The 14,416-nt window shown below is 37.3% G+C and overlaps 1 protein-coding gene across 1 annotated transcript in view; it reads right to left on the minus strand.

Moving 5' to 3' along the window:
• Positions 1 to 225: 225 nt before the first annotated feature.
• The window catches only part of LRRN1 (leucine rich repeat neuronal 1), a 38,295-nt gene continuing 24,104 nt past the window's right edge, over positions 226 to 14,416 (minus strand). The window contains exon 2 of the mRNA XM_045861941.3: positions 226 to 3,794. Coding sequence (XP_045717897.1) covers positions 1,366 to 3,516 — 2,151 coding nt within the window. The 5' untranslated portion in view covers positions 3,517 to 3,794 and the 3' untranslated portion in view covers positions 226 to 1,365. The remainder of the gene's footprint in view (positions 3,795 to 14,416) is intronic.

Here is a 14,416-nt window from a genome sequence, read left to right on the forward strand (position 1 = left end):
TTGTTGTTTTCTCTTAACCATTTTGTCTCAGCAGATATCTTTACATGGATGTATGGGCTAATATGAGTCTAAGCATATAGAAAGCCATTTAAAAAGGAATAACATGTAATATATTTTGGACTACTGCATAGCTCTATGTTTTAGACTTTGATGGAGAGTGTGGATACTACTAAAAAAATTCAGATTTTAACAAAACCCTTACAGAAAAGGAATGTGACATATCTATCTCCTTATAAATGTGTCTTATCTCTATTTTTTTTTAACCACATTTAGTGGTGCATGGGATAGAGTAATATGCCTTTTTGTTCGTAAGTATGTTTCCCTCCATTAGGTCTGATCAGTAATATTTAAAATATAGAAATCCTTTTCATTTAAAATATCTTCACTAAAATAGATATTTCTTCCCTTAGAAAAAGAATTCAAAACTTTTTAGGGCCTAGTTTTAAAAAGCATCATGCTTTAGTTGATTTATTTTGGTGGTTGTTTTAGGGATGTGAAATATATCACCACTGCAACTAGCAAGAACTATAAATGATACATTATTGCAAGTGTTCTAAAAAAATCAGAACAAAACTAATTTATTATAGTTCTGTCTTCATTATACACCACATGTTGGTGAGTTAAACACAACAAAATTGTCTTTTCTTTTAAAAGTGTCTACTAAAGATAAAAAGAATAAGGTAACAATTAACATGTAGTTTGTTACATTAAAAAATCTGATATACATATTTCTATTGCCTGTTAGCTTATTCTTAGCCTCTTTAACTATTACAAAAAAAAGAAAAATCATTGTTCAAAGGCAAACATTCAATTCAGTTGATACAACATTACAGTACAGTCAACTAACATCATTCAAGGAAGGTAACAAGTCTAGCCTCAAGCTTCTTGAGTTAAAAGTCTGTAGACCAGATTGCTACAAAAGGTTCAATGCTGCTTCACACTGTATGTTAGCTTTTTGGAGGACATGGTAATTTCTACTGATGGCTTCAGAAGAAGGGGTCATGCTATTGGTAAAAGCACAGGGGAACCCCAACCTGTCATTAATAATTTTATTGAGCATCGTAGTTAGAACAGCATTATTGAGTTTAGCACAACAACTAAAACAAAATAATCATAATCATAATCATAATCATAATAATGATAAGAATAAAAACCAAACACAAACTGGAAGCCCAGAGATGCTGCCAGCCCTTTCAAACCCTTGCGATACGCTATACTAAAAAAATTTGAAATATCCACCCGTCCTCTCCACTCTGCCACAAACTAGCAAAGTCAAAAATACAAAAGTCTTCAACTTGTTACTTTTGCAGAATAAAGCAAAAACGTCTTGTGCTCCTTACTACCAGAAGCGAAATATCCACTGAGTTACCACATGTAATAGCTTCTGGATGTGTCAACCTGGGTTGGCTTGGTGTCTGCAGAACCATCTTTGTCTTTCTCACTGTCACCTTCCCAGAGGTTAATGAGTGGTGGGTATAGCTCATTTAGTGGGATTGAAGAAGTTTTTTGCATATACTTTTTTAATGAATGGTGGTAGTTTTTTCTCTTAAACCTTTTGGCAATGTACACAGCAATGGACACAAGGCTAATGATGGCAAACATGGACCCCATTACTGCAGCGAGGGCCGTACTTGTTTCTTGATCAGAAATGTCCAGTGCAAAGGCGGCATTTTTAGTTGTGACATTAACACATGACTTTTGAGTCTGCTGATGAATATTGGACACTGTGAGACACACTTCATAATCTGTGGAAGGCTGCAGATGTGTTAGGTTGTACTCATGAACATCTACTGGGACCCTGGCAGTATATGTTATGTGAGGATTGTCAATCTTCATGGTGGCAGATGACCATTTTAAGTTTGATGTCATGACATTGGAATTAACTTTCCAGGACACTAAAATGGAATGAGATTCTGTGTGCTTGACATATATTTTCAGCACCTGGGTACCATCCAGAAGGGTTCCATTAACCTTAATTGTTACCACACGCGTGTCGGCCCCTTCAACATTCTGGGCAACACAGGTGTATCTTCCTGAGTCTTCAGTTTGTATGTTAGATATTTCTAAAGTACCTTCACTACTTAGCTTGTATTTATCTGAAAGTGTATCCACAGTTATCTTATTTCCAAGAGGAGTGACCCAGTAAATTTCGGGTTCTGGCTCAGCCATGGCCCGACAGTCTAGGAAAACCGTTGTGCCAATATCCATGTTTAAATGATTTGGGAATGTGTCATGAGATATCATTGGGAGGCACTGTTCACTTGAATCCTGGATTAAAACTTCCTTTACCTGGTGCCCTCTATATTCAGGTGGCATGGCGCAAAACATGGACAAGGGCTCCATGAAGCGGATGTTGGTCTTGTTGGAGTTAATCCAGTGGATGACACAATCACACCTCAGGGGATTGCTGTGGATACTGATCTCACGAAGATTGGGAAGGGATTCTACCGTCTTTTGGTAAACAGCATTCAAGGCATTGTTGTTCAGCATCAAGCTTTCTAGGGCAGGAACACTTCGAAAAGCCAAGCGGTGGATATAAGATAATTTGGGGTTATTGGTGGCTTCTAACTTTGTGAGTTCAGGCAAGTTATCAAGGGCATAACGATCCACAGAAACGAGTTCCCCCATATTGTTGATTCCCAGTTCTTTGAGCCGAAGCATATTTTTGAAATCCCCTTCTTGGATTTTGTGAATGGGGTTTTTGTTAAGGTCTAAGAATTTTAAATTTGGAACTTTTTGCAGGGCAAGCTGAGGAACCTTGACCAGTTTGTTATCATAAAAAGACAAGCTTTCAAGGCTGTCCAAGCCCACCAAGGCATTTCCAGGAATATCAGTGAGATACATTCCTGCCAAAACCAGGCTTCTCAAATTTGAGAGGGGTTTAAAGTTCATATCTAGAATTCCAATCACGGGGTTTTCCCCAATCATGAGAATTTCCAGGTTGGGTGTTGAATCAAACCAGCGGCTATCGATAACTTTCAATTTATTGGAGTTCAAATGAAGCCTTAAAAGATTTTTTAAGCCTGAAAAAGCATTAGCAGAAATAGTGCTAATCTGGTTATGGTTGATATAGAGTTCTTGAAGGTTGCTGAGATCTTGCAGACAGTAATCAGTCATTTCTGTAATCTGATTTTCCTCCAGATGTAGAGTAGTGAGTTGGGTCAGGTTTGCCAGCCCTACCTCCTTAATATTTGTAAAGTTGTTTTGGGAGAAATCTAGCTCAGTCAGGTTGAAAAGCTGCTGGAGCTCATCCACGGTCTTTGCTATGTTATTGCTCTGTAAGAGAAGCACTTGGGTATCACTAGAAAGGTTGCTGGGAATCCTTGTCAAGCGGAGATCATTGCAATCAACAGTAGTGGCTTCTCTATATGTTGACTGCGGGGTAAACCAGGGCCTAATTTCACATACACAAAGTTGTGGACACTCACTATTTTGTAGGGAAGACCCAGTTAATGAAGTCATTAGCAAGACCAGCACCAGTCGGCAAGCTGCTAAAACAAAGCTCATCCTAGCCATGCTGGCTTGCCAAGCAAGCTCAACTCCTGACACCCCTAAGTTTTAACAAAAGTTGAACACTAGATAGTGGTATGTAGGACAGCAAGCAGAAAATGTAAACATTCAAGCAAAGTCTTGGTTGAGATGTGTAAAATTCCGGAGTCCAAAGGTATGGTTTTCAGGAGTTTTCAAAAGGCAGGAAGCAACTGGGAGTCTTTTAACTGTGTCTCTCAATTCCAGGCATGCCCACAGCTCTGTGATATAAGTCACTTCCGTCAAATCAAAGTCTGGAGATGGGCCTGAAAATTAGATTAGGACAGATGTTATGTTTTTTTCCATATACTTTCTATATTACAGATTTTCTTTTGTCTACTAAAAAGGCATAATCACCAATCTATTAACAGAATGTTCAAAGTAACTACACAAGCTTTTAAGTTACAGTATAGTTTTCTATATTCATTACTACACTAAAAATAGTTACCACTTTTACAATTTAATTGGGTAAAATCGTCAAATGCACACACATACTCACACTTAATAGGGACACTCAGAAAAACATACAGATCTCATTTTTTTAAAAACAAAGTTGGCTTTAAAAATTGCAAGGCTCCAAAAAGTCAAAAGCAAAGCATGAAACGCAGTTTATAAGAGACTCAAAGTTCATTTTCAGATATTTATATTTTATTTTATTATTTTTTAAAAGATTTTATTTATGGGGCGCCTGGGTGGCTCAGTTGTTAAGCGTCTGCCTTCGGCTCAGGTCAGGATCCCAGGGTCCTGGGATCGAGCCCCACATCGGGCTCCCTGCTCAGCGGGAAGCCTGCTTCTCCCTCTCTCACTCCCCCTGCTTGTGTTCCCTCTCTCGCTGTGTCTCTCTCTGTCAAATAAATAAATAAAATCTTAAAAAAAAAAGATTAAAAAAAAAAGATTTTATTTATTTATTTGAGAGAGAGAGAGAGAGAGAGAAAGAGAGACAGCACGAGAGAACACAAGCAATGGGAAGGGAGAAGCAGGCTGCCCATGGAGCAGGGAGCCCGATGTAGGGCTTGATCCCAGGAGTCTGGGATCATGACCTGAGCCAAAGGCAGATGCTTAACTAACTGAGCCACTCAGGCACCCTTAATTATTTATATTTTAACTAATAATTGTTTTTATTTGTTTTCAGCAGTTTTTCTTTTCCAAATGGTATATTCTGTAGATATATTCAGCCAATGCTTTTCTAGCTCACTTATTCTTATGCAAAAAATTAATTTAATACAACTACAAAAAGAAAATGTCAGTTTTTCTTATATTCTAATAGTCACAGCTGATCTTGACTGAATAAAATAGTCAAAGGATTTTACCCCACTATTATCACTGATCTTCATGAAAAACACACACACACCTACACATGTTTAATTTCAACAATCTCATGGGAATGTCACTGGCCACTTAGTAGCTATAAAGCATGGATATACTGGATATGTTCTTTTTTGGGGATATATTCTTTACTATCTTTAAGCCTCAGCTTCTTCAACTATATAAGATGGGGTTGGTCATTAGGATTATCAAGGGAATTAAAGGAATCTCTATAAAGCTCAAAAAGTTATTTATATTTATTGTCATCTTTTTTTTTTTTTTTTTTTTTTTAAGATTGAGGGGCAGAGGGAGAGGGAGAAAATCTTAAGCAGTCTCCATGCCCAGTGTGTGAGCCTCACGTCAGGCTCACAACCTGAGCTGAAATCAAGAGTCAGACACTTAACTGACTGAACCACCCAGGCATCCCTATTGTCATCTTACTATATCTCTCATCCATATTAGTTTTAGCTGAATAGTGGTTGTTAGAGAACAAGTAAATGAAGGAAAGCTGGGGACATTTGATTTTATTTAGTCATTGTCTATTGGTTTTAATAAGGTCTTCTGAGGTCAAATATGTATTGCTTATTTGCTTATAAAGATAATATTAGCAGTTAATGGTTCTAGTTTCCTGGATTCCAATCAGGTATAAAAAGCCACTGTGGATCCATTGTCTATCTTGCTTTCTCAAAACAAGGCCCGTCACTTCCTAAGCTATTAAAAGTAGAGTTATATATTTCCTTACATTTGTCTTTCTATAATGAACTTCAGCTTTGAGTCCTGAAGGACCTTCAGTGACTAGTGTTTTCTTTGGCCTCATAAAATTACTGTAAGGATTCAAAAAAATACAGCATATAAGGTACTTGAAATCTAGTGTCCAACACATAGCAAACTTTTGATTCATATTTACTGCTATTACTTTGTACTTTGCAAAACAGTTATCCTTGTGATTGACCAAGAAGCAAACTAATACAAGTAGCCAGTCCTAAAAGTTCTGTATTTGTCATATTTTAGTAGAAAGAGAAGTCCTACATTTCTGTTGTTGTTATACAAAATATGCAAATTAAGCTATGGTCTAACAAGATGGTATTAAAAAAAAAAATCACCCAACCCAGATTTGGCAGTTGAAGGAAGAAGAAGGAAATGAATGTGTTGCATAATGCTGATGCTGGATACTTGCTATTCTTTGTGGGGAGGAAACACACTGGTTTCTCCTCTACCTAATCTGGCTATTTTATTTTATTTTATTTTATTTTATTTTTTATTTTTTTAAAGATTTTATTTATTTATTCATGAGAGAGAGAGAGGCAGAGCGAGAAGCAGGCTCCCAAGGAGCAGGGAGCCCGATGCGGGACTCGATCCCAGGACCCTGAGATCATGACCTGAGCCGAAGGCAGACACTTAACCATCTGAGCCACCCAGGCGCCCTAATCTGGCTATTTTAGCATATATTATGTACGTACAAAACTTTTTAACATTATAAAACTACCTGATTCTGACTTTTATCTGGAAATTCCATAAAATAAAAACATATTTCAGAGAATAATAATTTTCCAAATATTATTGCCTCCACAAATTTATTCCACTCTTTGTTTCCATTTAGAATAATCCTAAAACATGTATAATGACCACAGTAAATTTTCCATTAAGAAGATTTCTACCACATGTTATTGCTTACTTTTAATTCAAAATAGAAAACCAAAAAAAAAAAATCTACTTTTCATAACTCTGAGATGGAATTTCCACTAATATTTATGTTTTGACTGAATTTAAGGAAACATAGCAAAAAGTAAGTATGCGTCAAAGTTGTGTGAGACTCCCAAAACCATCTGTTGCCATTGAAAAATATCTTTTATGGGGCTATGCTTTGGATATTTTCATGAGTAATGCCTCCATTTTAGTTTAAAAGATATGATGAGGTAATTGGATTGCAATACTCAAATTTCTGTTTGACATACACATTCCTCTTTATTTTTATTTATTTATTTATTTATTTATTATTGTTATGTTAATCACCATACATTACATCATTAGTTTTTGATGTAGTGTTCCATGATTCATTGTTTGTGCATAACACCCAGTACTCCATGCAGAACATGCCCCCTTTAATACCCATCACCAGGCTAACCCATCCTCCCACCCCCCTAGAACCTCAGAACCCTCTAGAACCCTCAGTTTGTTTCTCAGAGTCCGTCGTCTCTCATGGTTCGTCTCCCCCTCCGATTCCCCCCCTTCATTCTTCCCCTCCTACCTTCTTCTTTTTTTTTTTTTCTTAACATATATTGCATTATTTATTTCAGAGGTGCAGATCTATGATTCCTCTTTAAACAAACCAACAAACCACGCAGGCTGAGAATGTTCGACACCATATCAGACATAGAGGGAAGACATTTTCCTCTCCCAACCTCTTTGAGAGTGGAGAATGAAACTTCCTTGACACAAAAGGAGGTGTTTTAAGATGTTTCTAGTTGTATGCCATTCTGAATTCTCTTTAGCATATTTTCCAGCCTAATTTTTGAACATGACATTATACATAGAACAAAGCTTCATAGAGTGCTTAAACCATTTTGTATGTTTGAAACATAAGGCATGTCTCAGAAGTTATTCACTAACAGTGTTTAAAAGTAAATCCATTATCACAACAAGAGTAGAAAACTATAGACCAATGTCCCTGATGAACACTGATGCAAAACTCCTCCACAAAATACTAGCAGATTGAATTCAACAGTTTATTAAAAGGTTTATACACCATTTCATGATAAAAACACTCAACTAAGAATAAAAGAAAAAACCATATATGAAAAACCCACAGCTAAAATCATAATCAGTGATGAAAGAATATAAGCTTTTCCTCGATGATCAGGAATAATGTAAGGATGCCCACTCTAGCTACTTCTATTCAACTTAGTATTGGAAGTCCTAGCCAGAACAATTAGACAAGAAAAAGAAATAAAGCATCCAAATTGGAAATGAAGAAGCAAAATTCTGTTTGCAGATGGTATGATCTGACATGCAGAAAGCCCTAAAGATGTCACAAAAAAACCCTAAACTGTTAAAACTAATAAACAATTTCAACAAAGTTGCAAGACACAAAATACATAAAATCAATTGTGTCTTTGTACACTAACAGTGACCAATCCAAAAAGGAAATTAATAATCCAACTTACAATAGCATCAAAGGAATAAAATACTTGGGAATAAATTTAACCAAGGAAGTGAAAGACTTGTGTACTGAAAACTACAAAACACTGCTAAAAGAAATAAAGTATTCAAATATATAGAAATATATCCCATGTTCATGAATTGTATTGTTAAAATGTCCATACTATCCAAGGTGATCTACAGATTCATTGCAATCCTTGTCAAAAGCTCAATCACAGTTTTTGCAGAAATAGAAAAAAAAAATCTTGGGTGCCTGGGTGGTTCAGTTGGTTAAGCATCTGCCTTCAGCTCAGGTCATGATCCTGGGGTCCGGGGATAGAGGCCCGCATCGGGCTCCCTGCTTAGTGGAGGAGTTTGCTTCTCCCTCTGCTGCTGTCTCTCTCTCTCTGTCAAATAAATAAATAAAATCTTTAAAAAAACCTTGAAATTCATATGGAATCTCAAGGGACCCCGAATAGCCAAAACAGTCCTGAAAAAGGACAAAGTTGGAGGCCTTACACTTCATGAGTTCAAAACATAAAATAAAGCAACAGTAATCAAGATGGTGGGTTACTGGTATAAAGAGAGAATATAGACCAATGGAAGAGAGAGCACAGAAATAAACTCTCCCATATATGATCAAGTGATCTTTGATGAAAGTGCCAAGACTACACAATGAGGAAAGGATAGTCTCTTCAACAAATGATGTTGTATATCCACATGCAAAAGAATGAAGTTGGACCCTTACCCTATACCATATACAAAAATTAACTCAGAATGAATTAAAGACCTAAATGTAAGACCTAAAACCGGAAAACTCCTAGGAGAAAACATAGGGGAAAAGCTTCAGAACATTGGAGTTGACATTGACTCAGAATGAATTAAAGACCTAAATGTAAGACCTAAAACTGGAAAACTCCTAGGAGAAAACATAGGGGAAAAGCTTCAGAACATTGGAGTTGACATTGATTTCTTGGAACACCAAAAGCACAGGCAATAAAAGCAAAAATAGCAAATATGACTAAATCAAACTTAAAAACTTCTGCACATCAAAGGAAACAATCAACAGGTTGAAAAGACAATCTACTAAATGGGAGAAAATATTTGCAAATAATATATCTCATAAGGGACTAATGTCCAGTATATATAAGGAAATCCTATAACAACTACCATAACAACAAAACAAATAATCTGATTAAAAATTATGCAAAAGATTTAAATAGTTCTCCAAAGATATATGAGTGGACAATAAGCATATGAAAAGATGCTTAACATCACTAATCATAGGGAAATATAAATCAAAACCATAATGGGATATGACCTCACACCCATGAGGATGACTACCATCAAAAGAACAGAAAGTAACAAGTGGTGGGAATGTAAAATGATGCCTCCACTATGGAATATAGTATGGGGGTTCTGAAATAAATTAAAAATAGAATTACCATATGATCCAGCAATCCCACTTCTGGGTATATATCCAAAAAAATTCAAGGCAAGATCTTGAAGAGATATTTGCACACCAGTGTTCAATGCAGCACTATTCACAACAGCTAAGAGATGGAAACAACCCATATGTGTATAAGTGGATGAATGGAAAAAGAAAATGTGGCATATACACAAAATGGAGTATCATGCAACCTTAAAAAAGAAGGAAAACTTGTCATATCTACAATGTGGATGAACTTCCAGGACATTATCCTAGATGAAATAAGCCCATCACAAAAGAACAAATACTGTATGATTCTACTTATATGAAGTATCTAAAGTTGTCAAAATTATAGAAACAGAAATTAGAATGGTAGTTGCCAAGGGCTGTGGGAAGGGGAGGGGGGAATTTGTCCTTAATGGATATTTAAGTTTTACAAGATGAAAAAGAGAACTCTGTTGTACAACACTACTGAATTGTATACTTAAAAATGGGAGCTGGTAAGTTTAATGTTATTTTTTTATCATAAAAAAACACGAATCCATTATAATTCAGGCCAACTTTTATCACATACATACCAACTGATTAATTTAAATTCTGCAACAAATAAAAAATGGCTGGTAGATTTTTTTTTTTTTTTTTGAAAAGTGGAATTGCTTTCTTCTAGGGCTTACTGGGCTAAGTTGGTCAAATGTGAGAAGAAAATATCCTGCTAATTTCTAGAATGATGTTCCATTAACAAGTCTGGCAGTTTAAAGAAACAATCCCTTAAATAAAAACCCATATCTTTAAAGGCCCAGAATTGGCAAGGGATGCATTTCAAACAGGCCCACAAACAATTATATAATTACATTTGATGCTTCTTTTTCCAATAAGATGTTTAGGACACTCTGCTCTGAATATAAAATTCCAAAGGAAATGGACTGCATGGTCATCACCAGCAGTCAATTTGGCACTGATCCCCATTTTCCCCATAGAATCATATGAGATGGGATGTTATTTTAACAAAATCACAGTATTTAGTATGACTTGGGGTTGGATCCTTATGCATTAAGTTCTTATGAAGTTGGGTGAAAGAAATAAGCAATCACAATAACATGATGATTAGGTTAATTCTAATTATATTAAAACCCAGATAGCTCTCAGTTTGTAGAAAGAATTCTGTCTTGGGGGATCAAGTGATCTGTATTCAGATTCTTGACGTCTTCACTTATTACCTTGTATAAACTATGGAAATTCAGTTTCTGTGCCTAAATTAAGGCTAATTATTCATACTTCATATATGAAAATTATGATAACTAAAGAGCCTGGGAAAGAGTCCAGCACGGAGTGAGCCCTCAGATACTTATTTGAATCTCTGGAACCTCATCAAGTTTGCTATTAAATTTCATTTTCACCCTGCAGGAGTATTGGGAGGTAAAGCAAATCTCTTTAAGACCTTTGGGCATGACAGGTGTTTGGAAAAAAGTTGTGGTTATTTTTTACCATTTCCATTATATTTTCAACCAGTATTATTGGAATTAAGTGTTAGAAATTCAGAGACCAAATATGGCACTGTGCTAAATTAAAACCCTATGCAGGCAAGCAAATTATGGACTACAAACCTCCACCCTGGAAATTAGCATCCTTTCATAGACATAGTAGTCACAGCAGTGAAGAACTAAATTTCTGACCCCCCCCTTCCCCGAAAATGAAGAAAAATACCTTCTTAGGACATGTGCTTTTATGCGTACTGGCCAAATTCACTGCGTACGTGTTTAGGAAAATCAGTTTTTTAGTCTGTTGGTCCCCAAATAGATCCAGAGCTAATGCAGCATTCAAATTTGCTTATCTTCTTTTAGGTATGGCTTAATAATGGGACAATGGGATTTTTGTTCAATGAAGCTTTCCTTCTGGTTAAAAAATGCAGTGTCTCGGGGCGCCTGGGTGGCTCAGTCGTTAGGCATCTGCCTTCAGCTCAGGTCATGATCACAGAGTCCTGGGATCGAGCCCCACATTGGGCTCCCTGCTCTGCGGGAAGCCTGCTTCTCCCTCTCTCACTCCCCCTGCTTGAGTTCCCTCTCTTACTATGTCTCTGTCAAATAAATAAATAAAATCTTAAAAAAAAAATGCAGTGTCTCAGTACAAATTCTCCCTGTAGCCACTGTGTTGTGGGGGCATGGGAGCAAGGTGGGGCCAGACTGCATTCACTGGATTGACCTCCCAGAAGTAATTTCCTATGCTGAAGGCCACCTTGACTTGGCTGATTGTTAGGCTCAAAAGGCTATACTTTTTTTTTTTTTTTAAGATTATTTATTTGAGAGAGAGGGAGCGCAAGATCCGGGGTGGGGGGCATGCAGAGGGAGGGAGAGAGAGAGAGAATCTCAAGCAGACTCCCCTCTGAGCGCGGAGCCCAATGCAGGGTTCAATGCGGGCTCAGTGCAGGGCTTGGTCTCATGACTCTGAGACCATGACTCTAGCCAAAACCAAGAGTTGGTGAGATCGTGACCAAAAGCAAGAGTCAGCCACTCAACTGACTGAGCCACCCAGGTGCCTGGCTGTCAGCTTTTGGAAACGGAGTTTAGAGTGAAAAGTGTGGCTTCTGGAGACAAACCTGGTTTCAAATTCAGTTCTGGGACCTTGGGCAAGTTACTGAAGCTTTCTTTCTGAGTCTCAGTTAATTTTTTTTTTTTTTTAGAAAATGGAGATCATAAAACCTATTTTGCAAAGGTGGTGAGAGAATTAGGATGAGATGTTAAATGTAAAGCTTTTGGCAGAGGGCCTGGCACATAGCAAGTGCCCAAGAGGTGTTAGGTATTATTATTTACAGGTTTGATGTCTCACTGGATCTAGTCTTTTTAATGGGTGTTGAGTATGAAAGGAAGGAGTAGCAAGTTGAAATCAGCAGAGGGTACCTGTTGTGGTATTAGCAACCGTGAGTTCTGAAAAAAGCCTGGCGAGGCTTTTTTAACAACATAGATGGCTAGTGTAGGTAGAGCCAGACAGAGAAAGATGGCAGCAAATTCTTTCTGGAGGGTATATTTTATTTTCGTTGGGAAGGAAATAAGATCTTGCAAGTACATTGTGAACACTGAATCTGCAGGGGCTATTTTTATTTTTTTATTATTTTTTAAAAGTAATCTGTTCCCCCAACATGGAGCTTGAACTCTTGACCCCAAGATCAAGTCACATGCTCTACTGACTTGGCCAGCCAGGCACCCCTGCATGGATTATTTTTAAAGACATTAGTTTCTTGGACTTCTGTCTGGTCCCTGGACCTTTCTGAATCTTAGATTTCTTTCTTCAACCATTTCCTCAGATTATGTTCCTTTTTCACACATTATCCAAACCAAAACACCCTGTAGTGTGTGTCAGTGATCACAGATGGAGAGTTCGTATGGGAGGAAGAGCTATAATAGTCTCCGTAACGCATTAAGGAAACAATAAAGTCTATCCCCTTGCAAGGACATAATGAAGCTTGCTGAGGCTCTTTTGCATAAGGAACTGTTCCTGAGAGCCCACATTATTCATCAGCAAGCAGTGCAGGAGCATGTCTGAGTGGGCCGAGCAACAGAATGAGGACACCAGGGAAGGGATTCTTAATTTTGGCTTCACCACAAACTTCCTAAGTGACCTTGAGCAAGTCTAGTAACTTTGTGTCCTATTTTATTTATCTTATAGTAAGTAGGTTGAGACTAAAGGTAGTCATAACTTCCTTCCCAGGCTAAGAGGAACCTCAGGAAGTCATCTTTCAACCCATTCTCCTGGGTGTCATGCAAAACTACTTCTAGCCATTTTCTGAGAGGCAGTCCTTCTCTTCTTCCCTTCCTTTTCTGTTATTAAATTGTTATGGAGGCAACTAGCTTGATTATGCCAAAATCTAAAACTCCAGTGCTTTCAGGGGCTAGGTAGGTGAAGTCAGCTGAATCTAATACAATCATGTAAAAAGCTGGAGTGTGCATGCACTCCCAAAGTGTCCAAAAATGTCTACTGTGTAGGCCAGACAAAAACCATATGCTTTCCAAGGCCTTTTATGGCCTGTGGCCAGTTTGTAACCTCTGAATTATATATAAATATAATAATAATCATATCAGCTATAATGCTTAGCTAATGTATTTGATAAGTAGATGATTAAATATCAATTTTAAACTATTGGCAAATACTCCATATGTAAAAGCCTATAATTAGAGACTCATATCATAGTGTGAATCTTTGCTCTGAAGAAAATTTTAGTGGTTTAAAAAAAAGTGTTGCATTTACAAAAAATTCATTTTACACACTTTTCTTTTGGAAGACCTACTTTTAAAGGCAGGCAGAACCTTCCAGGTCCCCTAGGTGATCCAAGATGACCCAGTTACTTGGCAGAGAAATGAAATAAAACCCAAATGCCTTGATCCCTAATTCAGCATTTCCTAATCTGATCACTTTAAATGCTTATGGTTTTCCTGGTTCCCAGAGAAAAATTTGATTGTCCGTTCTCTAGTTTTATTTTAGTTTCTTCTTTTTCTCCTTCTTCTTCTTGTATTTATTATTATTATTATTAATTAATAAAGTCTCAAAAATTCTCTGGTATACTTGGGTGGTATAAATGCACTACTGTGCAAAGGAGAGGGTAAACACAAGTGATCTTTTGATTCTGCCTCATTTTCCTTCCCCTTTTGGTCCAGGGCAAATCCATCACACTGCAGGTGCAGTGTCGGTCAACATCTCTGGGAGAAACCCAGAGGTGCAGCTGGTCTCCAAACTGAGCATAGAAGCTGGGGTTACAGTTCATTCAGCTTCTAAGAGGATCTGGGCATGGACAGCACATTAGCCCTTGCAGGAGGGTTGGCAAGGCACGGTAAATGACAAGGCTAGACTAGATGGACTGAAGAATTACAAAAGAAACTTTAAAAAAAGAAAGAAAGAAAAATGAAAAGCAAAAAGCCCAGACACAGCCAGCTGGCATAAATCCAAATCCAAGTAAGTGGCTTGGCATGGTGGGAAAGGTGCTTATGGAAGAGCCTTTGGGAATAACATCTACTTCAGATTCTCATT

This window comes from Mirounga angustirostris, unplaced genomic scaffold, assembly GCF_029215605.1.
Source record: "Mirounga angustirostris isolate CCGP_5_RB_7025 unplaced genomic scaffold, mMirAng1.0.hap1 SCAF_1, whole genome shotgun sequence".
Classification (NCBI taxonomy): domain Eukaryota; kingdom Metazoa; phylum Chordata; class Mammalia; order Carnivora; family Phocidae; genus Mirounga; species Mirounga angustirostris.